This window comes from Suricata suricatta, chromosome 8, assembly GCF_006229205.1.
Source record: "Suricata suricatta isolate VVHF042 chromosome 8, meerkat_22Aug2017_6uvM2_HiC, whole genome shotgun sequence".
NCBI lineage: Eukaryota > Metazoa > Chordata > Mammalia > Carnivora > Herpestidae > Suricata > Suricata suricatta.
In genome coordinates, this window is record NC_043707.1 from 17,462,136 (window position 1) to 17,488,123 (window position 25,988).

A 25,988-nucleotide genomic window follows, 5' to 3' on the forward strand; every position below is an offset into this window, starting at 1 on the left:
AGACATGGAAATATGAGAAGGGGGGAAGATAAGGAAAGAAAAGAGGTGTATCTATCAGAGAGAAAAAAAGAAAAAATGTTATTAATGGGACTAATACAATTCTTTATCTAGAAAGCTCAAAGAAAGCAACTGAAAACCCACCAGAAAACTATTAGGAGTTTTAAAAAATGCTTAAAAATAAATATATTGCTTCCCTATTTGTAAACCATCACCAGTTGGAAAATAAAATGGAAAAAAAATGTCGAAGTCACAACTGTGTAAAAAAAGGATCCCTTGACTAATACTAAATGAGAAATGTGTAGGACCTGTGGAGAAAATTGAAGACTTTATTAATGACACAAAGTCAGATTTTAACAAGGGGGCACCCTGTTCCCGATAGAAAGACTCATTGTAAAAATGTCAGCTCTCTTGAATTTAATTTCTAAATTTAAGACCATTTCAAAGTTCCAGTGAGTATTTCTTTGTAGGGGGTGGTTGACTAAATACAAATTCCAATAAGAATTCCATTGGTATTTTTAAAAGCTTGGTAAACTGATTCGAAAGTTCACTTGGAAGAATAAACATGCAGTGATTGCCAAGAAAATGCTGGATGTAAGGATAATGAGAAGGAATTGCCCTGCCAAGATGTAACATATTATAAAGCTACTATAATTAAAACCCACATTGCTGTACTCTAAGACACATCAGTGGAAGAGAACAGAAGGCCTAGAGACAGACCCCAGCGTACATAATTATTTAGCATATAATAAAGTTGGCACTTGAAATCTGAGGCCAAGGGATGGATTATTTAATAAAACACATTGGGACAATTGATTACCTATTTGGGAAAAAAAAATGGCAAAGTAGATACCCATGCACATCAGGTGCCAAGAAATTACAGATGGATTAAAGAATTTGAAGTGCAAGCCAGGCCATATAGGAGTAAAACGAGAAAAGAATAATATTTACATGATATTTGGGCATGTGGGAGGACCTTTTTAAGTGTAGTTGGATTGAGTTTTCTTTGTCCAGTTTTTTCCTTCAGTATTCTGCAAATTATGTGTAATATTTCTATTCTTGTCCTTAATCGTTAGCACATATATTCAAACTTACAGTGTCTTAAATGCGCCTTCTCAGTATCTATAACCTCTTGAGGAATAAGACAAGACCCTTTGCACATCTCAATGTAACAGCCCTTCTCCACCCGCATTTCTTATAACTTAGATTCTTCCCCCTCTTCTCTCTCTCTCTCTCTCTCTCTTTTTAAGGATTAAAAAAAACCTAATCTCTATACCCAATGTGGGACTTGAACTTACAACCCTGAGATCAAGAGTTGTGAGCTCTATCAACTGAGCCAGCCAGGTGTCCCTCCCTCTTTTTGTTCATTCTTTTATATCTATTTTGTATACTTCTTTTCATTCATTTTTTAGGAGGTTATTCTTTTGTGGGATGTATATCTTCTAGTACTTCTTTTGTGGGAAGTAAATTTTCTAAGTCCTTGTATTTGGAAATGTCTTTATTTTATACCTTCATTTGAATGCCATTTTGGCTTTGTATGAGGTTTTCAGTAGAAATGAATTTTCCTAAGCCTTTGAAGATACTCCTCTATCATACTCAGGAATTCAGAATTGCAGATGAGAAATCGGATGTCAAAATTATTTTGGTTTCTTTTTTGGTAGTCTTCCTCCTCCTCTCTTCCTGCCCCTGTTGGACATGTTGGAATGATCTCAGTATCAGACTTTTCTTCCTTTATTCCTACTGACGCTTGCTTGATTGTTTCTTTCAAATTAATGACTCACATTCTTCTTAATCTTTAGGGAATTTTCTTTGTCTATTTTCTTTGATTACATCTTTACCATTCTCTCTGTTCTCTCTTGAACATCCATTTACATGGGTATTAAAATGTTTGGATCTATCCTCCATGTTTTGTATCATTTCTTCTATTCCTTCCCATACCTTTTGTTGAATTCTGGGGCAGTCCCTCAATTTAGACTTCCAGTTTGCTAAATTCCTCTTCAGCTGTGTCCATTCAATTATCAGCCCAACCCCTGAGTTTCCAATATTGGTAATAATATTTTTCATTCCCTGACTTATGTTTTTCTTTGACTCTTAGTTTTGTTTCAGAATGAAACTAGGCTTATTTTTTCTGATTATATAACTAATATATACTCATTGTAAACACTTTGAACAATATAGAAAAATGTAAGGTTGAAAGTGGCCATAATTGGTGCTCCATGAAAGGGAGGTCTATGCAAAATGACCTCAAAAGGCTAAAGGAGTCACAGGACCAAAGAAAAAAAGCCAAATCCAGGTTGGTAAGAAACGACTCAGTAAGGGGACTTAAGGACAGGAGCAGGTCTGGGGTGGCTGCAGGATGAGGAGATCTCCATAGCCCCAGCTTCCACTAGACCTGCCTTTATAGCCCCAGAGGCTGGGGAGTACGTGGTAGTAGCCCATCTGGGAGAGATACTCAACAATATTGTGTGGCATAGTCATATCTCCAGAGTACATCAAGAACACTGTGTTCCAACGGTGTACTTGAGGGTGTGGTTAAACAAAACGGAAAGAATGAGGCTGAGGGCTGTGCCCAAGAAGGCTTCAAGGTCCGAGAACAGTCATCATGGCAAATTTGTCCAGATGTCATTAGTCTGGCTCTTGTAACTGGCAATCCTACTGCCCAGAAATAACCATCCCTGGCTTCTGTTGACCACTGTTCATATATTTCACTGAGCCACCCAGGTACCCCAACATAAATGTCTTTATACAAAGCATATATGACTCATAAAATACAGTAACTATTAAAACAGGAAAGGGAGTAAGCAAAGGAGAAAGAAATTGGTCCCTTTGGAACTCTTCTTTGTTCCCAACCATGAAGATTTAAAAATTCTGCATTGTGGAAAATACCAAACATATATCAAAGTAGACCGCTTAGTATAATGAATCCTCTTGTGTCCATCATTCAGGTTCAAATAATGATCAGTCATGACTAATTTATTTTCCCAACTATAACCCTTCCCTTTCTATCTCCTTCCTGTCATGCTTAATTGTTTTAATTAAATCATTTTATCCATAGAGATTTCAGGATGTATCCTCAAAGATAAGGATTCTTTAATAAAAAATAACCACACCAAAAATTTTTAAATTCACTATCAATAGCAGTAATTCTCTCCTAATCATCAAAAAGTGAATATCTCCATTTTCCTGATTGTTTCATTATTGTTCAGACTAGTCGCCTATTCAAATTGGGATCTAAACAGGGTCCACATATTGCATTAAATTGATAGGTTTCTCAAATCTCTTTGAATATATAAGTTGTTCCTCTGCCCTACTCTTTACTTCTTGGAGTTCTTTTTTCTTTTGTAACAGCTTAAAATTTTTTTTAATGTTTACTCATTTTTGAGAGAGAGTCAGTTGTCTTGTAGTTTTTCTACATTGTTGTGTTTTAAAAAATTGTTTCCTATGGGGTACCTGGGTGGCTCAGTAGGTTAAGCATTTAACTTCCGCTCAGGTCAGAATCTCATGGTTTATGGGTTCGAGCCTCCTGTTGGTCTCTGTGCTGACAGCTCAGAGCCTGGAGCCTGCTTCAGATTCTGTGTCTCCCTCTCTCTCTGCCCCTCACCCACCTCAAAAATAAATAAACAAGAAAAAAAATTTTTTCTCATTGCCTCCCTGTGATGTCACTTAATATGTGCCTCTATCACTTGTATTCCTGTAAATTGGTAGTTCGATCAAAATTCTTGAACTGATTCAAGTTTGATTATTTTGGCAAGAGTATTTTGGTGGGGTACTTTGTGATAACTCTCATCAATAGGCAGGTCGAGCCTTTTTGTGATGTTAACAGCCACCAGTGTTTGTTGCTCACTTCATTGTATCACTAGGGATAGTCTTGAGCTTTCCTGGCCTGTTTTCATTCACTGAGAATGTTCCTTGGGAAGATTCTGAGCCTGTTCCTGCCGTGTGGTCTAAACTGTGGACACAGTTTAGAGTTTGTAAAGGTAGATTTTTGAAAAACAACAACAAAAATCAAATAATTTCTTTTTTCTTTTAGAAAGAAAGTGTGTGAGTGGGGGAGAGGAGAGAAGGAGAGAAAGATTCTTAAGCAGGCTTCATGATCAGCGTGGGGCCCAATGCAGGGCTCAATCTCATGGCCCTGAGATCGAGACCTGAGTGGAAATTAAGAGTTGGATGCCCAACCAACTGAGCCACCCAGGTGCCCCCCCAAATCAGTTTTATTTATTTTTTAAAAAGTTAATTCATTTATTTTTGAGAGAGAGTGAGAGCTAGAGAATCGCAAGCAGGGCCCACCCTGCCAGCACAGAACCTGATGTGGGGCTCAAACTCATAAACCATGAGCTGCCCTGGGCCAAAACCAAGAGCAGGATGCTTAACCGACTGAGCCACCCAGGTGCCTCCAAAATCAATTTTATTTTGTATATAGTGTCCAACTGCCCTTTCCCAAGTGTATAATTCCCAAATAGTGGAGCCATATCATAGATGCATTTAACTCATACAAGTTCAAATATAGGTATGTATGTAGTTGGTTGCAAACTCCTACAGTAATAATGTGAACATTGCAACTTTTTCTTCCACTCTGTCATTGCTTCTGAATGAGATGGGGCGTGGGTCTGCCATTTCTGCTTACTTTGTTTTCCTGCACAGCCCTTCCTCTTATGTGTCTGTCTGAGTGTGATTCTAGTGTTTAAAGATGTATTTCTTATGCACTCTGGACCTAAACATGAGCTGATGACGTCATGTGGTACCCGATCTAAGAGATCCCATTCTGTTTCAAAACCAGCACAAGACCAGACAGCTTAAGTGGTCTCTGCGGAGGGGGAGGGATGTGATTTTGAGTGGTTGTGATGATCTCTTGAACCTCTAGTGTAACTGATTTGCAAGATGCAGCAGGAGGGTACCCAAGAGTTTGACTTTCAATAAAGGGTAAGGTGTGGAAGCTGATATCATTGTTTATTTTGGTGTAAAAGCCTTTCCTTGTTTCGAAGTCAGGATTAATGATCTTTTCCCCTTTTCCCTCTCTTCCCCCTCTCCACTTCCCTTCCTCCCTCCTACCCTTGTTTTCTCTTTTGCAGTCTGCTGTTTTGTCGTGCACAAGCGGTGCCATGAATTTGTCACTTTCTCCTGCCCAGGCGCTGACAAAGGCCCAGCCTCTGATGTAAGTAACAGGACATTGGTCACATCTCTCCGCCCACAGTCAGCACCTCCTTTGGGGTAAATAGGAGTATGCTTAGAAAAAAAAAAAAGTTGGGCTGTTCTTATTCCAAGGCATGGGGTGGCCCCTTCAGCCTCTGAGACCTTTTTCATTTTAATGGAAAGGATAAAGCATTTTGGGAGCGGGGTAGAACTGCACAGGAAGCCAGCTAGTTCCCCTATTATGGTTTTGCTAAATGTCTTCCTCTTTATGGGGGGCAGGCATGGAGAGTGGTGGTCAGTGACTAGATTGTTTCTGCTAGTGTAAAAAGGTAGTCACGATGGTACCTTATGATGCACTTTATAGCACTTTGTGAGGGGATTCTTGATACCAGGGCCAAGGAATTAGCAGGAAAGGTGTTTTTCCCTCTATGTCCCAAAGTCTCGCTACTGTTGGTGGGGCAGGGGGGTCTTCTGGGTAAAATAGGCAAATAACCTTTACTTTAACCATTTTGAACTTATTTTGATATAGACTGGAAAAATGTGTCTGGTAGTGGTTTTTGAATTTATGGTAGGGATATAAACTTTCCTACCTAAATAAAGGTGTTTGGGTTAAACAAAAGATAAGTTGATTTAAGGAACTGTATGAGCCCTATAAGGATATGACAAAAGCCTTGGTCTGAGTCTGCCCAAAGCTTGGGGTACATTGTCAGTCGCCCACTCAATGGCCATTCATAGCCCTCCTGTCTGTTCTTTCTGGCAGAGGCCACCTCTCATGCCCAAAGTTGAAAATGCCTGATACTGGCCTCTGAGGCTCTCTTATAGTTAGTGAGTGATCAGGTGACCCCAGTCTGTTCAGTGGACCCTTGGGGGGAAGTTGGGGGAAGCCTTCTAGGAAGGACTTTCCTTTGTGATAGGAGTGGACATCCCATCCTTTGTCCTGTGGGGGATTTTTGTGGGAAGATATAATGTATGGAGTTGTGGCAGCACCTTTGGGTTAATGAGGGAGACATACTTGCATGTCGAGCAGGATAGAGGGTTGAAGGAACCTGGGTCATTGAGGACATTGGTGAGCTGCTGAGCCAGTGCTGAGTTCTCTTCTGAGATGAGGAGGTTTTCTTGGTAAAGTCTCATTGTTTTGGGGGTGATCTTTTCTGTGCAGCTGAAAACACCTTGGTGGGACTGTGCAGCATGCACCCCCTTCCTTTGTCCCAGTAATCAACTGCATTCAGCGTCGCCTCTATGAGGCTACCCACCCCTTGCCCTCTTATTTTGTTCCTGCTTTGATTCACCTTCCTGGAATTTCCCCCAATGGCATTGTCATTACTGGACCTGTCCTTACCCACATAGACCTAGCGGCTGATGGCTTGCCAGAAGTGAGTGGTGACTACCTCTGTCATTGCATTTCTCTACCATTGTTGGCCTACTGTAAGTGGTCATCTGCTCAAGGCTGCAAATCAGGGGGGTCACGTAGCTGTCGCCATAGCAACATGAACGCTCTAGAGCCTGTGGTGACAGTTCCTTGGCTCGGAAACTGTGGTCCTTGGGTGTAAGAACTCCAAGCATCCTAAAACAACCAAGACTTATCTGCAAACATGAAAATGGGCCATTTTTCATGTTCTCTTATGTCACACTTTGGGCCCTTTTAGTGCAATTCCTTCTCTCCTTCCCCAGGATAATAAGCAGAGAGGTTTGTGGGGACAGCCTGGCTCCATTATGGAGCTCTGAATGTTCATGCACCCCAAGGCTTTAGTCTCACGTGGCCCCCAAGAGAATAATGTTTCCTATATCTTGCTATATCTGTTGATTTTTTTTTCTGTTGCTTCAGACAGAAACTCAGCTCAGACTGGTTTATGTGGAAAGGGAGACATTTGGTCCCTGAAGCTGAAAAGCCCAAGGGTAGATAGACTGGCTTCAGACACAGTGAATCAAGGTACTGAAAGGAGGCCCTCAGGACCTTTTTCCTTCCCTTGGCTAAACTTCCTGTCTTGGTATCTGTCTTAGGAAGAAGGCTTTTCTCCTAGGGGAACGTCAGGACTGAGAGACCTATGGTCTTATGTCTTATCAGTGCTGCAGTTCCAATGACAAAGGCTGAAGTGTCATTGGGCCATAGGTTACGTGTAGCCAGAAAGATGGTGATGCTGACTGGCAGGTGTGGTCATGTGCCTACTGCTGGTGTGGAGGCCCCGTGTGGCCACCCAGTGATCTGAGTATTGGGGAAGTGGGCCCTCAGAGGAGAACTGGAGAACAGGTATTGTGTACTGGTTAACATCTAGACTGTGGATAGAGCCAGCAACACTCCTAGGCTTAGATATGGGTGACTGGGCAACGTAATGTACTTACATCTCTTTGTGCCTGAGATTCCTCAGCTGAAAAATGGATAAAATAATAGTCTTGTTATGAGTATCCAGTATATAGAAGTGTCTGGTACATAGCAAGCGCTATATGTGTGGAAGATGATGATGGCGGGTAATAATGAATAACAGTGAATATATGCAGGGCAGGCAGCAAGGACAGATGGCCACCAAGTGAGTCTGAAGAATTCACAGGCCCTCTGTCTGCCATTTGGCAGTCATTCCTAGGGGTGTGCAGGCTCCATGAGTGGTAGGAGACCCCTGTGCCTATGAATGGAGCAGTGCAACCATTCATTGCTTTGGGTGTGGGGAGGGCAGACAGCACTTCCTGCAGCTACCATGCATAGGATTTGGCAGCCTACTTGGAATGATTCTATCTCTGGACACAGTTCCAAGAAGGTCAGTTGGCACTAAGGATGATAAATTGGTCCAGACTCCTGAACTGGCTTGACTCAGTTCATTGACCTTTTCCTGTCCGTGGCTGGAGACATGATTAAAGATCTGGTCACACCTGCTCACCAAGCTGGCCAGGCTGTCTTTTGGCTGCCTGTAAGAGTCATGCAGTTAGGGAGGGATGCCCCCCTTCTGTGTGACCTTGGAGGACCTGGTGTGCAGCAAGCTCATGGAGCAGACAAGCACAGTCTCACCTATGAAAAGGGGATGTGCCAGGCTCCTTCCTCTACCCCTTTGCTACTCTAACCCCAGTCTGAGCCAGGAAACATTCTGGATATTAGTAGGACTTTGTGTGGTTGGCATTATTCTACAGATAGGTCCACATTATGCCCTTTTGGCTATCTGAGGAAACTTGACAAACCAGACTCTGTCCCAGTGACTTCAATTACTGACACAACCAATCAGTGAAAATGGGAAGAGACAATATATACAGACATCTACCAATGAGGGATCTGAAAATATGGCAGAGTTCCTGGGTGTTACCTCTGGTCATCTGCAGGCATAGTCTTGGTCTCAACACAATGGAAGCCTTTGATCCTGTGGTCTCTTGGACCTTGTAGAGAGGTCCATATACATTACATATAACATTATAGTTACCTAGCACTTAGAATACTAACCACATACACAGCCTCCTGAGAGATCTTAGAACACGAAAAGAGGACTTGTCTCTTGGGGCTGGAACTAAGGTGTTGCAAGTGAGGAACTTGTCCTGGGTACACAATTTAAAGGGTTCTTGCCTGTGTCTGTGGATATCTGACGATCTAGGATGGCCCCACTCACATGACTGGCAGTGAGCAGGTTGTCAGCCTGGGTTCTTTGGTTCTCCACCACATAGCTTCTCATTCCTCAGATGGCTAGCTCTAGGTTGGTCACATGGTAGTTTCAGGGTTCCAAGATGAGCAAGAGAGCATGCCCCAACACATAGGTGCTTTTCCAGCCTGTGCATCGTGTTTGATGATGTCCTACTGGACAAAGTAGTTTCATGGCCAAGACCAGATTCAAGCAGGAAAGAAATAGACTCTGCTCTTCATGGGAATGATGGGGGAAGGATCTTTGGTCAGTCTACTGAGATCCTGTTGACCTAAGTGGCCACTGCAGAGTAGAATTCCTAGAGACCATCACACTTGACTTCATGAAAGATCTACAGATCTTAGTGTGGTTTAGAGAGTCATAGGCAACCTCATAAGGGAATGCATCTCATTTTTTCTCTGCCCCAGGTTCCTGTATGATTTAGCCATCTCCAGCTACAAATGGGAAGCTATGCAATTTATTGATCATGGCCAAAGACAATGGTGGTTAGGAGTGTGGACTCTACCTACAGTCAGACATATCAGAGTTCAGGTTCTGACTCTGCAGGTCATTTGGGGGACCTTGGGTGTCTCATTTTCTTTTTCTGTGTCTTTGTTTCCTTATCTGTAGACTAGGATATTAGTATCAACCACATAGATTTGTTGTAATAATTTTTTAAAAATCCATAAACTGAAAAAGGGTTAACAACAAGCACAATAGCGTTAACAGCAAATGGATTAAAAAGCCATTGCATGAAAGTGCTTAGCACAGTAAGCCCTTGGTACAAGTAGCTAAGGGCATTTTGATTGCTCTGTCTACCCCCTAATGATGAATGCACTGATAATTCTCTACAGTCCTCCACCCAGAGCATGCCCTTATGAGGTAATTACTGTCTCCATTTCCATTACTTGACACAAAAACCTCAAAGTCTGTAGTGCAATGCTGAGAAATGAGCCTGGATTTCGGAGACAGAAAACCTTGGTGTCAAATTCCAACGCTGTTATTTATTTACTGCACCAGTAAAATAATTTAAGTTCTTTAGTCCTTAGTTCATATCTTTAAAATGGGGAAGATAATACCTAAATCATAGTTCATTTCTGGTGAATATTCAGTGAGGCTTGAGCCACATCCAGAATAGTGTCTGGCACAAAAAAGGCACTGAGCAAATGGTTTCTGAATTATTATTAATACGTGGATGAGTCTCTCCTCCTCAGGAAGGGATGCCGGTTACCTTTTGACCTGCCAAGGAATAATAGCCAATGAGAATAGCTAATTTTGTTGAGCAGAGGCTCTGTGCCAGAAGTTATAAAAAGATTCTTTAGGTTTGTCTAAAGACACTTCTTCAACATTTTATGGTTTTAGCAGTGATTTCTTATTCTTTAGAGTCAAGATGCTGAATAAAACCCATTGCTATGCCCTGTATGCTCCTGATTACATCACTGGATCAGGGCAGTTAAGGATGATGCACACTAGTGTCAAGTATATCCTTTTGTGTTTTGTTTTCATTTTAAAAAGTTTTATTTAATTAATTTTTTTAAGTTTATTTATTTTCTTTAGTAATCTCCACACCCAATGTGGGGCTTGAACTCATGACCCTGAGATCAAGAGTTGTGTGCTCTACCAACTGAACCAGCCAGGTGCCCCCACTTTTGTGTTTTTAAATCCAACCTTTATGAAGAAATATATTAAACATGATAAGTCATGAGCTAAATGTTAAAGATTTAATAAAAGGAAAATAGAAGATTTAAAAAGAATATATATATTAACAAGAATATGTATATATATTATATATATAATGTATGAATATGCATAAAAATGTGTTTGAAAATCTGGTTGAAATGGACGATTTTCTAGGAAATTCTAACTTGCCAATTTTGTCTCAAGAAGAAATTGGAAACCAGAATAGGCAAGTAACCAAAAAAGAAATGAGAACATTGCCCAAGAAACTTTTCTTCTCCCAGAATAATAGGCTTCGTGGGTAAATCATCTTAAGAGGAAGGAAGGATTTCTGTACATTTTAAACTGTATCAGACTACAGAGAAAAAGTAAAGCTTTGCAATTTTTTTAAATTTAAAGTAGAGAAATCCAACTGTAATTAGCAATAGGAAAACAGATTGGCTCATGGGAAGGGTATGGGGAATGGAATAAGTTTAAGGGACAAGGGCCTCAGATACTTGGAACTGGGGTCCTGATACTCACAAGGTGCATTCTTCCTATCAGCTGTATCAGTTAGCTTTGCCATGTAACAAACCACTCCAAAATTTAGTAGCTTGAGGCAACAACCACTTATTATCTTTCATGATTCTCTGGGCTACTTGGGTGATTCTTCTCATTCAAGTCTATTCAGATGATCTTTGCTGGGCTCTGTCAAGTGTCATAGTCAGCCAGTGACATGGCTGGTGCTGGATCACCTAGATAGTCTCACTAATGTGACCGCCAGTTGGCAGCCTGTTGGCTTGGGTGCTTTGTTTCTCTTCCATGTGGTCTTTTTTCCTCCAGTAGGCTGGTCTAGGCACATTTACACACTAGCCTAGGGTTTCAAGCATGGCAAGAGAGGGCAATCCCCAAAGCATGGGTGTTTTTCCAGCCTTCATTTGTGGCACATTGGTTATGGCTATGACCAGAATCAGGAGTGAAGAAATAGACCTCACCTCTGAATAGGAGGAGCCACAAAGTCATACTGCCAAAATGCATAGAGAAATGGCATTCTGTCAGAGTGGTCCTCATTTGTGCCGGCTTTCTTATTTGCTCTTCTGGATCTACTCTGCTTTCTCCCTGAGAGACTGACCTATAAGGACTGCAGTACTGGAGGTTACCTTTATACCCTGACTTCTGGTTGGGCTTAGCCCAGCCAGAAGGACCAGTAGGAGATTGGAAAGTGAGCAGAGAGTGAACTGGGTATTTATCATGGGGTCATCTTGGCTCTACCCTTTGACTAAGGGTTACTCCTCTAAAGGCAGTCTTCTTTACATAATTCTCTCCTTGGGCTCCAGGAGTTACTCTTTTTCCTTTTCCCTTTGCTCTTACTTGCCTCCAATTACTGTGCTATCCCCTATGGCTTCCCAGCACCATGTCCGCCCGCATCTTTGCAAGTGGTCTTTTATGAAACCTCTTTTAAACTCTCTTAATTTGAGCATGTCATCTGTTCCCTGCTGGGGCTCTGGTTTGTCCTTGCCTCATTTGCTCTTACTGTAGATAGGACACATCTATGTCTATCAACCTACTGATAATCGACCCTGTGGGAAGATGGAGACCCAGTGTAAGAAGTGGGCTCGCTCTGGCATTTATAAAGAGTCTCAGGGAAGGGTTCTGATTGGCTGATCTTCTGTTGTTGGGAAAATGAGCTCTTATAGTTTATCAGGCCTGTATCATGTGACATCCCTGAGGCTCTAAGAGCAGAATCTGTTATAAGACGAAGGGTTAGGAAACTTTGATGGGCTGATAAAGTCAATAGCTACCACACCTTATTATTATAAGCTAGCTTGATCACAGTTACCAACATAACCTAATAAAGTGGCATAAAAAGTATACATTGTGTGTCAACTATACTTCAATTTAAAAAAGTAAACTAAAGGGGCACCTGGGTGGCTCAGTTGGTTAAGCATCTGACTTCAACTCAGGTCATGATCTCGCAGTTTGTGAGTTGGAGCCCCGCATCAGGCTCTGTGCTGACAGCTAAGAGCCTGGAGCCTGCTTCAGCTTCTGTGTCCCCCTCTCTGTCTGCCCCTCTCCCCATTCGCACTCTATCTCTCTCCCTCTCAAAAATAAACACCATTAAGAGAATTTTTAAAAAAGTAAACTGTAGGGGCACCTGCATGGCTCAGTCAGTTAGTTAAGTGTCTGACTCTTGGTTTTGGCTCAGGTCATGATCTCATGGTTTGTGAGATTGAGCCCCCACATCCGGCTCTGTGCTGACAGCATGGAGCCTGTTTGGGATTCTCTGTCTCTCCGTCTCTCTGCCCCTCCCCTCTCATGTACATGCACTCTCTCTATCTCTCTCTGTATGTCAAAATAAATAAATAAACTTTAAAAAAGTAAACTATAGTAAATGATGAATCTAGATTAGCAAGTGCTAAATAAAATATTTAATACTATGTATGTTGGAATAGACGTATTGGTTCAAATAGACTATTTACTTACTTACTTACTTACTTACTTACTTTAAGAGAGTCACAGAGGGGCAGAGAGTGAGTGAGAGCCCAAGCAGGCTCCACACTGTCAGTGCAGAACCCAACATGGGGCTCAAATGCACAGACTGTGAGATCATGACCCGGGTCAAAACCAGGAGTTGGACACTTAACCAACTGAGCCACCCAGGTGCCCCAAATAGACATTTTTGTTAATGTGAAAGAAACAATGTAGAAATTACAATATAGGAACAAAGATAAAAGTAAGCCAAAAAGGAATTAGGAATTCTGGAGAGTATATACCAAGATGGTAGAAGTGATAGCAGATAGCATCAGTTATCTACTAAATGTAAACGGATTGAAATTCTCTACTAAAAGGTAAAGACTATCAGATTGGATAAACAATGTATAATTCTAGGCAGTGTAGAAGAAAAACTTAAAACAAAAGTGAAAAATAAAATAGGCAGGAGGGCTTCTGGGTGGCTGAATCAGTTAATCCTCTGACTCGATTTCAGCTCAGGTCATGATCTCACAGTTTGTGAGTTTGAGCTCTGCATCAGGCTCTGTGCTGACAGTGTGCAGCCTGCTTGGGATTTTTTTCCTCCTTCTCCCTGCCTGTCCCCTGTTTGCATGCATTCACGCTCTTTCTCTCTCAAAACAAATAAATAAATATTTAAAAAAAAGGAATCACCTGTCCTCTTATAAAGAAATAAAATGGGCAAAGATATACTGCAAAAACATACATAAATATAAAACATGGTCTTAGTAATAATGTCAAAAGAAATAGGTCTCAAGCCACAGCATAATAGGAGGAAGAGGAGGTAAAATGTACCCTAATATATTACTGGTGAGTGTGTAAATCAGTATCATCCTTCTCAAGAGAAAATTACCCACATGTATCAAAAGACTTTTGGACCTAAGAATTACAATTTTAGAAATTTTTGCTGAGGAATTGTTTAAGGATATGCAGATATATTTAGCTAAAGTGATATTCATTGCATCAGTATTCATACTAACAAAAATTTGGAAACTCCCTAAATGGCTGCCAATTGGGGTTCATGTGAGTAAAACGTATCCCAAATTTGGATGCTGCACAGTTATTAAAATGTCACAATATCTGGGTAGCCTAACAACTGGAAATGTTATTTTTTAAAAAACTGTTTATTTTTTATTTTTGAGAGACAGAGAGAGAGCGAGCAAATGTGTACCAGTGCATGAGATGGTGGGGATGGGGGCAGAGGAAGAAAGAGAGAAAGAATTTCAAGCAGACTTCAATTGGTCAGCCCAGAACCCAGCACGGGGCTCGAAGTCATGAACTGTGAGATCATGACCTGAGTCAAAACCAAGAGTCAGACACTTAACTGACTGAGCCGCCCAGGCACCCCACAACTGGAAATGTTCTATATCTCAATTGAGATCATGCCTATAAAGGTGTACACACTTTGCAAAACTGACAAAACTATCTGCTTAAAATCTGTACTTTATTATATGCAACTTACACTTAAAAAGTCATAGCGATTAAAATATTATTGACGTGAGAATGTAGTCATTATATATTACTCAGTGAAAAAGGCAGATAGCAAAGCATTGTGTATGGTATGATATGTCAGAAAATATAAAAATACACACACATGTAAAAACAAAAGGCCACATTTTCATAACAAACTTTGGTGGCCACTTGTCAGTTTTGCTTACTGTCTTATTCCAGACTGTTGCTTGCAGAGCTCTGGAGAGCCTGCAGATCACTTTGGGGTATTCTTTAACTGGTTTCTCCCATCTTGCTTGTTTTTGGTGCTACTTCACCTCCAGCGTGGACTCAGGCTTCCCACTTAATTCAGTTAAAATCAAATGTGAGTGATGGCTTGAGTGTAAGCAATTGTAGTTGCTTCTGGAGATGGTTCCTCCTGAGGTCATCCACCAGCTGGGAGCCAGCTTATCCCCCAAATGAGAATCTTCAGATGTCCCTGATAAGCCTCCTGCTCCTGCTGGGGGTGCCTGGGTGGCTCAGTCGGTTAAGTGTCCGACTTTGATTCAGATCATGGTCTCGTGATTTGTGAGTTCGAGCCCCATATTGGGCTCTGTGCTAATAGATTCTGCGTCTCCTTCTCTCTCTGCCTCTCCCCTGCTAATGCTCTGCCTCTGTCTCTGTCTCTCAGAAATAAATAAACCTTAAAAATAAAAGATTGTGGCCCCTGATAAACCTGGCCCAATTCACTTTTGGCCCCAGAGAAGGAGGCAAGTCCTAGCTCTGCCACAGTCTGAGGTCCTGCCCACTTCCTGTCTCAATACTACTGGCGGGAGGACATCTCTGTTTTCAGAGAGAAGGCCCACCTTCTCCAACATGGCATTGGCTGGGCTCCTTTCTTGGCCCAGATAAAGCAACATAGCAGTGTACTCCACATTTTTCAAAGCCTGGGTTATTGAGTCTCACAACTGGGGACCCCGACAGGTGAGCTCTGATGATGCTCTAAGCCTATCTAACTCCTTCCATGAGGTGAAACAACAGTTAGGGTTCACCATCCCTCTTGGCATCATGTAAGATCTCACTGTCATCTGGACCAAAGAAGACCCATCTGTATCTCTCATGGATAAATAGTGTCAGTTGAGTTTAAACAGGACAGGCAGGCTGTCTGTCTATTTAATCTAAATCTATTACCTATCTAAATCTGAAAGTGCATCATTCTGCTGAAGATACATTCAGTTTATGTTATGTAACATTGCAGCTATAACTTCTGCATTCACAGCCAAAGTGCTCAGTAACAGGAGTGTGTGTCACCAAATGCTGAAAGGCTGCGTCACTGGGGGCGGGGGAGGAGGGCTTGGAGGTGCTCTGAGAGTTGGTCTGTTCAGCTCAGAGGCTAGGCTGTCATTAAATATTGAAAGACCTGTTGTATAGATTTTTAAAGTATAGATTCAGGGGCGCCTGGGTGGCTCAGTCGGTTAAGCGGCCGGCTTTGGCTCAGGTCATGATCTCACGGTTGGTTCAAGCCCCATGTCAGGCTCTGTGCTGACAGCTAGCTCAGAGCCTGGTGCCTGCTTCGAATTCTGTATCTCCCTGTCTCTCTGACCCTCCCCTGCTTGCACCGTCTCTCTCTGTCTCTCAAAAATAAATCAAAAACATTTTAAAAATAATAATAAAAATAAAGTATAGATTCAAAGGACAGAATCAGGACTGGGGACCATCTATTTGGGCTAAAGAAGAGCATCCCAAACTGACCAACCAGTTGCTGTGTAAGGATATTAACTTCCTGTGTCAGCAGAGCAAAGATCTCTTGTCATGGATGCTGTAGAGGGGACATCTGTGGTAGATGTGGGTTTCTACTACATTGGTGGGTCTTTTACTGGTGTTGTTTGGTTGTGTACAAAAGGAAGTGACCTTTGGTTAACTCAAGTTAGAATTTATTGGGAAAGATATGATGTACTTTAGAGACTGGGAAGAAAACCTGAACAATCAGACCAGGTGTGTCACAGTTTGTTTCTTGTGTTGCTTTGGTTTTAAATTAAAATTCTGGAAGACGAGAATTAATTTGGTCAAGTTCAAGTTACCTAAGTAGCCCTTGGCTGGGTCTTTATAGTGTTCCTTCCAAGATAACACAGTGTAGGTGGGATGGCTTTCAAAGGAGAAATGAGACATTGCTACCAAGATGAATAAATGAATGAATGAATGAATGAATGATAAAAAAAGAAGCAGAGAGGTTTGGCAGATCAAAACAACACACGGACCACTACAATTTCTAAATGGCTGCTTTGCAGAATACAGATAGGTTCAATGCTTAAGGATTACTTTGGGAGCCTGCTAAAAACAGACCCCATCTGAAGAAATACAGACAAGGGCCTGGAAACAGGTATTTTAAAGTCCTTCAGGTAATTCCGATGGGTGACTGAGTTTGGAAACCAATGTAAGGCAATATCATATCCTGGCTCTGAAACTGGGGCGGTTGTATTTGAATGCTAGGTTTACCATGAACTAACTGGTTGGATAATCTTGGGCTAGTTACCTGCCCTCTGCCTCAGTTTCCTCATCTGTAAAAAGAGGATAAAATAACACCCTCCTCATAAGGTTCAGCTGAAGATCAGATGAGTTAATCCATGTGAAGGGCTTCATACCAATATTATTACCTCCAATGGTCCTTTCGGGTCTTAGAAAGTGGGTTTCACACGAGGGTGTGGCTTTCACTAAGAGAGTGTGTTTCACTCTAAGTGGGTTTCACTTAGTGTGTTTGGTGTGGCCTGTATCCCTCTCGCCTGCCACGAAATGGAAGCACACAGACACCTCCCCTGGGCTCCTTGGAAGAAGAGTCTGATAAAAGGAGGGTGATGTGTTAAAATGCACTTCCTCCGATTGACTGCAGGGTGAATTACACCCGCTTCTTTCCCTCCCATTTGTCCCGTGCCTGTGATGGCTTTGCGCAATGCAGAAGCGGTGGGTAAAGGTCAGTGCGAATTGCTTCTCAATAGTTCTTTGTCTCTCATGGTCATAAAGACACAGAGTTTCATGCTGTGGAGGAAGAAGCAAATCCATGATGTGCAGCGTCCTGAGAACAGAAACCAACTGTTTCTCCTGTGCCAAAAGGGTAGGGCTGCTGTGATTTGAACGAGGTGGAGGTGTCCTGCCTTACGAATTATTTCGGCTTCTCCTAGTTGGCAGCAGACCAGCCTCAGAGCCCGAGAAGGGCAATTTCCCAGAGATTTAGCCCGTGGAACCTGCAGGCTTGGGGAAAGTAGAGAAATCAAAAGGCTGATGACCCTGGAGAGAGGCAGCTTGCAGGGATGTGAAAGGCACTGGTCCCAGACTCACAAGATCTCATTTCTAGTTTTCCTTCTGTCTTCAGCTTTTTGTATTACTGATGGCTTCCCCTATCTGCAGTGGCCTGTGATTCTAGGATTCTAAATACAGTATTTATTTATTTATTTATTTATTTATTTATTTAAAGTAATCTCTACATTCAATGTGGGCTTGAACTTGCAACCCTGAGATCAAGAGTTGTATGCTCTTCTGAGCCAGCCAAGAGCCCCTAAATATAGTATTTTTTAGAAAATAGAAATATTCAAGGGGTTCCTGGGTGGCTCAGGTGGTTGAGCATCGTACTTCAGCTCAGGCCATGATCTCATGGTTCGTGAGTTCAAGTTCTTTAAAGTTCAAGTTCAAGTTCTTTCAAGTTCTGGCTCTTTAAGGGACCAAGATCCAATTTTTTTCATTTTTCAAGGGAAGTATGAATCTCCTAAATTTCCATGTTGACCAGAAAAATCTGAGAATGACAACTGTGGTGTTTTTTAAGCACGTCTTTGGACTGGGTTCCTTCTGGGCACCACCAGTGAGTAAGCTCTACATTCGTAGGTGGGAGCTTTCAGCGGAAGGTCTCCCCAGCCCTTCTTATAAAGGGAGAAGGGGCGGCTGTGGGGCTCAGTCGGTTAAGCCTCTGACTGTTGATTTCAATTCAGGTCATGATCTCACGGTTTGTGAGTTCAAGCCCCACATCAAGCTCCTTGCTGACAGTGTGGAGCCTGCTTGGGATTCTGTCTCTCTCCTTCTCTTTCTGCTCCCCCCTCGTGCCCTCTATCTCTCTCCCTCTCAGAATAACTAAACTTAAAAAAAAGAAGAGAAAATGTGGATTTAGTTAAATCAGTGTTCTTTGAGGGGAGCAGGGAGGGTGCAACATTCCAAGGAAGAGAACCTTAGAAGTATGCCCAGGTCCCTTTACCCTGGCGGCGGGGATGAGCTTTAAATGAGCAAGAGCACACCCCTTGCGGTAACTGGGAAGCCAGCCCTGTAGGGGAAAGAGCTGCTACAGCGCCCCCTGCTGTTGCCAGCACTCTCCATGTCCACTGGCTTTTGCAGGTGGGTCTGGCAGCCCCTTGCTTCTCCTGAAGGCTTTGAGAGGGCGCCACTCATCATTCTGCCGGCTTCTCAAGTGCCTGCTGCTCAGGCGCCTTCGAGGACTCCCCTTGGCTACCTGTGTTTGGTCAGTCACGCACTCCATCAGCAGGCCTTACGACTCCCATTCTTTTGGCTTGGGAGATCCAGGCCACTTCAAGCCTCACATTTTTCATATATTGAAAAACATTTGAAGAGTTTTTGGCATCTGCTTGGCACCTCTGCCTGATTTCTCAGCTGAAATGGATTCTCCTATTTTTAAACTCTTTTTTTTTTTTTGTATTTTTAGTGGTAGTTTGGGAGTGAGGGCAAAGTGAAATGTTCAGGCTCAGGTTTATGGTCTTGACATTAAGAATATGGACCCTGGGGCCGGTCTGCCTGGGTTCAAAGCTCAGCTTTCTACATACTAGCTGTGTGGCTTTGGATAAGTTTCTTACTCTCGCTGTGGCCCTGCTTCTACATTTTCAGGATGAGGATGATAATATACCTACTTCATGAGTATTAAATAAGGTAATGCATGCAAAAAGCTGAACGCAGCGCCTGGTGTCTTATGTAAGTGCTTGACTCAGAATCTTGGACCTGTTTTTGCTTTCAATCTTGGCCTTCCGGTCCAGGCTCTGCTTCTTGATTCTGCATCTCAGCCCTTCCCCATGCTGCTTTCTGTCTTTGAGCCTCTTCACCCTTCAGCTGTGACTCCCCAGAATCTTACTGAGCAGTGCTCCTTTCTTAGGGCTTCTTCTTCCGTGTCCCCAGACTTTGCCTCCCCCCATACTCTCTCCACTGCCAACTCCTTTTGTACCTCGGAACGGTACTTGTAGCTAACATTTATCTAGTGCCTATCATATGCCAGGCGCTGTTCTAAGTGATTTACATGCACTAACACATTGAAACCTCACCCCATGAGGAAGATCCTCTTTCTATGCCCAGCCTACAGAGAAGTTAGCTGACTTGCCAGGTCACATGACTAATAAGAAGCCACGTCTGAATTTGAACTTGGTCTGGCTCTCAAGCCACCAGGATACGCTGCTGTCCACTTCTCTCCTTCCCCAGAGACAGGACCCGAGTCCAGGCTCCACTCACCTTCCCTGGACCATTAGCCCCTTGTTCTGATTCCCAGATTCCTCTCTGTCTCACCAGCCTGTCACCTCCACATTACAGTGGAGTTTTCTTTTATAAAACTAGATAAAATCATGTCATCGTCCTTGCTGGAAACACGTCAGTGGCTTCCTACAGTTCTTGGGGCAAAGCTGATGCTCTGACGTGGCTATTAAGTCAGGTTTTCACACATCCTCCTTTGCCACGCTTTCCTGGAGACAGACCTGGTTGTTACGTTGCACTGGAATCCCAAAGGGTTTGTGGCCCTGGCATTCCTGTCATTCTTAGAGTTCCCTTTGAAAGAGAAATTATAGGGTCACTCAGCTCAAAAGGCCCTGTCACCCCTCCAGCCCCTCCTTGACCACATCCTTCCTCCCCACTGAGGTTCCTCCTTGCAGCCTCCGGTCCTGCCTGCTCTCTCACACCAGGTGGTTGCACTTGGGGCTCCCTGTGCTGAGCTGCTCTCTCTCGTCTGCTCCTGAGTTCAGGGAGGTCCCATCCTGGTTGCATATCTGAATCATCTGCAAAGCTGTATAACCCAATACCAGTGCCTGGGCCCATCCCAGACAAGTCTGTCAGAATCTCTAATTGATTCAAAGCCTCCCTGTTGACTCTAATGTGCATGCAATGGTTAAAAACCCTGGTTGACTCAGAGCTCACCCTCCAGACCACGGTCCAAGCATCACCTCCTCAGGGAAGCCCTCCCTGATCTCCTTGTCCAGGTCTATTCTTCCTAGTTTTCACTCTTTGAGCACTATGTACCACTCTTGCTGTTACACATCACAGGGCCACTTTACAGTTACATGGTGACAAAAAACCCAGATCATGCACCCAAATCACTAGCGGTGTGACCTTGGGCCAGTGACTTCTCTGTGCCTCACTTTTCTCCCCAGTGAAATGGGGAGAAAAATAATCCTACTTCATGTGATCAGTGAGGGTCAGGTGTATGAATTATGTGTTAAGTTCTTAGCATAGTGCCTGGCTGTTACTCTCATACTGCTGACCATTGAGTGCATCCTTACGTGTGGATTTTTTGCGATTTAGTAACTTCGATACTTTCTCTTCCTTATGACTTTCTTAATAACATTTTCTTTTAATAATTCTTATATTATAATTATATTCTTTCTATTATAATTTTTATAATAAAGTAAGCTAGAGCTTTATTAAATTCTTATAATTTAATAAGTAGTAATAAGTAAGTACTTTAATAAGTAAGTAAATAAATTTAATAAGTAATACGTAAATAAGTAATAAGTAAATAAAGTAAGCTCTAGCTTACTTTATTGTAAGAATATGGTATATAATACACATAACATACAAAATATGTGTTAATCAACTGTTTATGTTATCAGTAAGGCTTTTGGTCAGAGGCTGTTCATAGCCGAGTGTTTGGGGAGTCAGAAGTTACATGTGGATTTTCAACCACGTAGGTGTGGACAGTGCCCCTGACCCTTGTGTTGTTCAAGGGTGAGCTGTAATTATTTTCCCCCACTGGAATCTGTGAATCCCTGAAGGTGGGGTCAGCATCTGCTTTTTGATCACTACACACGTAGTGCAGTGTCAGGCACATGATGGCTTCCAGAACTTTCTGTGGAGCAGAGTGGTGTTCTTGGTCAAGGGCAAAGGGCCAGCATGCACTCATCTTCCTGAGTTAGGCTTCTTGTCTCTATGGACCTAATGGCATAGGATCCTCATTGCTAGTGGTTAGGATCATTAGAATAAGATGGTCTTGTGGTGCCGAGTCCCAGGTGCTGATGGTGGCCCGCCAGGCTTTAGCCAGTTCCTCATGGCCTTCTGCAGGAAGCTTCTTCCTGCCCCTCTGAAATGCAGGCGTGGGTACGCTGAGGGCCTCTGTGGCGGAGGGAGCTGTCAGGAAGCTGGGCACCATTCTCTACACCCAGAAATCAAACTGACAGCATCTGTGCAAGTTGAGTAGCCCCGTGACCTGTCCTGGTCTTGCTTTTGGGTGATCCTCACTCAGCAGGGAGAGAGGGATGCTCCTCCCTTTGTGGGTCGATAGCACCGCTGGGGGAGGAGGGGCGGGGAGGGGCGAGGATGCATGTGCGTATTTTGCGGGTGATGGAGGATATATTTATAATGCCAGGGTGTGATCTGTGGCAGTGTGACGAGCCCCTGAAAGACCACTGTGTACTCTGAGCAGTGAATTCACGTAACAACCTGCACAGGAAGGGGTGGGCAGACTCTGAAGAGCCTGGACACTGAGGTTGTCAGAACTTGAAGGGCCCTGGGGAGGGCTTTGTTAACCCCATTGTGTTCTGAAGGGGGAACTGAGACCAGAGCATGGGGTGACTTGTCCAAGGTCACAGATGTAGTTTTCATTTTAGGTTAACATTTATGGGGTCCAGACTACCTGTTAGTCACTGGGCTAAAGCACAATACATAATCATGGTTTCATGAATCTTCACAAACCTAGAAGGCAGGAACATTTATTTCTTATATTCAACAGATGCTTACATGGTGTTTACTGAGCACTCTTTTACAAATATTAACTCATTAGCTTCTCATGAGAATGCAGAGCTATTATCATTATTTCCACCTTTAAAGGGGACATGAAGCACAGATTGGTTAGGTAACCTGCCTAAAGTCACACAGCTAGGAAGTCGTTGAGTTGAGACTCAATCCTAAGCAGCCTGGCCTTATAGCGTGTGCTACTCCGCTGTAGTGTCTGTCTCTCCGCATGACAGCTTTTGGCTCCATTTTGCAGATGGGAAAAATCAAGGCTCATATAATGTGAGTAATTTGCTCAAGGCTGCATGGCTCTGAAGTAACAGAGCTGGGGTTGAATTCAGACCCTCTGGCTTTAGAGTGTGACTCATGAGCTCTCTCCTAAATTATCTCCCCTAGGGTCTGTGTCATAGCTGAGGGGTCCAAGCTGGGGACAGGGGATAGGGGCTGAGGCAGAGCTTGAAGCCAGGCTGGTGGCAGTGGGGTGATGTCAGCCAAGTCTACCTGGGTTGAGGCAGGAGCCCGTGCAGTGAAATAGCTCCCTCTCCCCCGGGGTTTGGGGCAGAGCCCCAGGCTGGCGCTTTCTGTCCGGATTTTGCTGCGCATCCTGCAGATCTTAGCTCACACGTCACTTGTCAGGGAAGCCTCCCAGACCTGTCTGCCCAGCTGAACCCTTCATAAAACCATCTAAGTTCTAGGCTTCTCTGCAACAGCCTACATTTGTTTGTGCTTCTTTCTTCATGGTCTCTTGAACTAGTTTGGGGCCCACAAGGGCAGACCCTGTGTCTGCTTCTGTTCATCCAGCACCCGATACACTCCACAAATATTGGGTGAATGAGTAGATAGATGAATGAATAGCTGATTGCTTTAGTGGAAGGATCTGGTTTAGGAAATCAAGATTGAAGTTCAAGAGATGGGAATGTAAATGGGGATTATTGGGAAAAGTTATAACTCAGTAGGCCTAGAGATGCCCTGGCCAGCAATAATTAATAGTTAATAATAACAGCTGGTATTTCCTGAGTGCCTTCTCTGTGTTAGGCGGCTGTTTTAAAGGTTTTCGGTAATGCACGCCCCATAACAATCCCAGGAAAGAAATACCGTTGTTATCACCAGTTAACATGAAGTATGGAGCTTTTAAGCAGCTTGACTGAGGGACACAGCCAGGAGGAGGGGGAGCTGGCTTTCCAATCGAGGCAACGTGACCTGAAGCCTCAGCTTTTAAATATCCGAGAAAACCGCCAGTTGCTGGTGCACGGCGTCCTTTACCAGGCTGGGAGGCACCTGACCGGCTCCAGGCCTCACCTGCTGGAAAGGATGGGGCTTCTCATACACTCTGCTGACTCAGGAACCAAATTGGAGCTGAATCTGCCTGTCAAGTGCTTGACGTCTTGAAGCCACTTGGAGTTGGAGCTGGCTTGTAAGTGCACACAGCCTTCCAGAAGGAGGAAGGCAGCTCCCTGTTCGCTGTGAGATTGAGGACTCCCACTTTTACCCGAGGGCAGATCGGGTCTACATTTCTCTGTGAGGCTCAATGAATGGATGCGGCTGCTTTTTCAAATGGTCTCCCTCGGTTATCCTAGCTGGGTTTGGGGTCCGGCAGGAGTTACTCAGACACCAGCAGGGGCCAGCCAGCTGCGAGTGGGGACCGTGGGGACCGTGGGGACCAGCAGACTTTATGTCCCACGTGGAGGTCATGGCCAGGACGCATGTCCAGCCCACGGCAGCCACCAGGAGAGGTGGGCCAGCGCCCCTAGTTCTGAGCTTCTCACCAGTGTTCTGTGTCCAAGTGATGCAACACCCCCCGAAAAATGTGGCTCCCCATTGCTGTGAGTGCCACCCAGAGGCCTGGAAATATGTCCCTGCCAAAAAAAAAAAAAAAAAAAAGTTGCATGCCTGCCACAGTGGTTGGCGTAATCAGATTGAAAACCACTGACTTAGGTAATGAATTGAGATCATTTGTTGAAATAAAATATGAACCCTGGAAAGAAAGAATAGCTTAACATTCATGGCAACTAAGAAGAGTTTAGAAAAGACAAGTTTTCTGGAAGGACACAAAGGACTCAAATTACATGTGAATTCGTTCTCTTTCTCCCTCTCCTTCTCCTTCTTCCCTGCCAGCCCTGCCTGGATGGCACCCACCTCAGCCACCCACCCACCCCTTAGCTCCGCTGCGGCTCCCAGTACGGCACTGCTCCTTGTAAATTCCCATCCATCCAGTTCTTCTTCCTTCATAAAGTGCAGGCCACCGACCAGACTTGGTCCACCCGGCACTGGCTGGAAGCCCAAGATCAGACGTTCTACTGTCCACTGAGTTGGTGCTGTAGGTCGGGATTTTGCTAGAAGGACAATAACATAAGTAGAGTTGGCAGATGGGCATTTCCAATAGAATCTGGAAAACTATGTGCCTGAGAATAACCACAAACATTTTCAGCGTTGGGGTAGGGGTAGGTGGGTATAAAACGCATGCTTTTAGATGCTCAGATATTATAAATTTATGACATATTAAAGTAGTGGTGAGGCGAGACTAGAAAGAAATCACTGGAGCACAAGAGAAAATATGGAGGTGAACAAAAGATACTTAGGAACAAATGTATGATAGAAGTCGGCAGGGAGAAGATAGGTCCCCACGGTTGTTGTTACAACTGGCTCAGCATTAAGGGGGAAAAAAGAAGGTCTTTCCTCTGAGCTCCTGCTAAGATGAATTCCAAGAGAAATAAGGATTTCAGTGCAGAAAGTGAAACTGTAGGATGTTGAAGAAAATACTGTACTGGGAAGGACTTTCTAAATATAACAGCAGAGACACAGACTATAAAGAAAAGGGAAAAATTGGCACTTTATTTAAAAACACAAACACACACACACACACACACGCCTTATATGTTGAAAAAGGAAAAACAAAATTAAAAGGCAAATGAAAAACTGTGAAAATATTTACTGCATGTATTGTAGGTGAATGATTCATGTCCCTAATGATTATATGGCAAATGTGTTACAAGTCATTTAGAAAGAAACAAACTTGAATTTAAATACAGACAGGGTATGGACAAAAAATTCATGGCAACAGTGAACAGGTATTAAATGTTTATTTCCACCAGGGACTAGTAGGCATGCTACCATGCATTCATTCACTGAACTCCCATTAACTTAGGAATTAGATATAATTATCAGCCCATTTGCAGGTGGAGGAGTGAACACTTAAAAGGGGTTAAAGAACTTGCCCCTGCATCAAAAAGCTACTAACTTCTAGAGACCAGCGTTAGGTTTGAACGTGGCTATTAATTAACCCCTGGTATTGACCTTGACCCCAGTGCAGCTCTTAATTCAGGAAATCATATTTATCATTCTACCCAGTTTACACAACAGAAGCGTGGCTTTCCAATTAAACAATTACTTATTTGCAAAGGGATGGTGGCTGGAAGAAGGCGTGGCTTATCAGACGCTTGAGCAAACCATCATGGGGGCAGAAACATTTACACAGCGTTATCGGCCCTATTGACTTTCTTCCCAGGAACAAAATGAGCACTCTTCACCAATTATAATCCCCCCCATTCGACCACAGTACAGGTGTGTAATTATAGCTTCTCACATGATCCACATTTCATGTTCACAAAACCTCAGTCCACACAGTCCCTGTGAAGGTTTCTGTACTCCTTCGTCTCTTAGGAAGCTTTGGTATTTTGTTTGCAATTTGGGGGTGTGGCTGGA

General features: G+C 43.3%; 1 protein-coding gene across 6 annotated transcripts in view; it reads left to right on the top strand.

Annotated features, from left to right (window-relative positions):
• Nucleotides 1-25,988, top strand: part of PRKCB (protein kinase C beta) — a 302,187-nt gene that overhangs the window by 112,275 nt on the left and 163,924 nt on the right. For all 6 annotated transcript variants that reach the window (XM_029947104.1, XM_029947100.1, XM_029947101.1 and 3 more), the window contains exon 2: nucleotides 5,067-5,149. In XM_029947104.1, coding sequence (XP_029802964.1) covers nucleotides 5,067-5,149 — 83 coding nt within the window. The remainder of the gene's footprint in view (nucleotides 1-5,066; nucleotides 5,150-25,988) is intronic.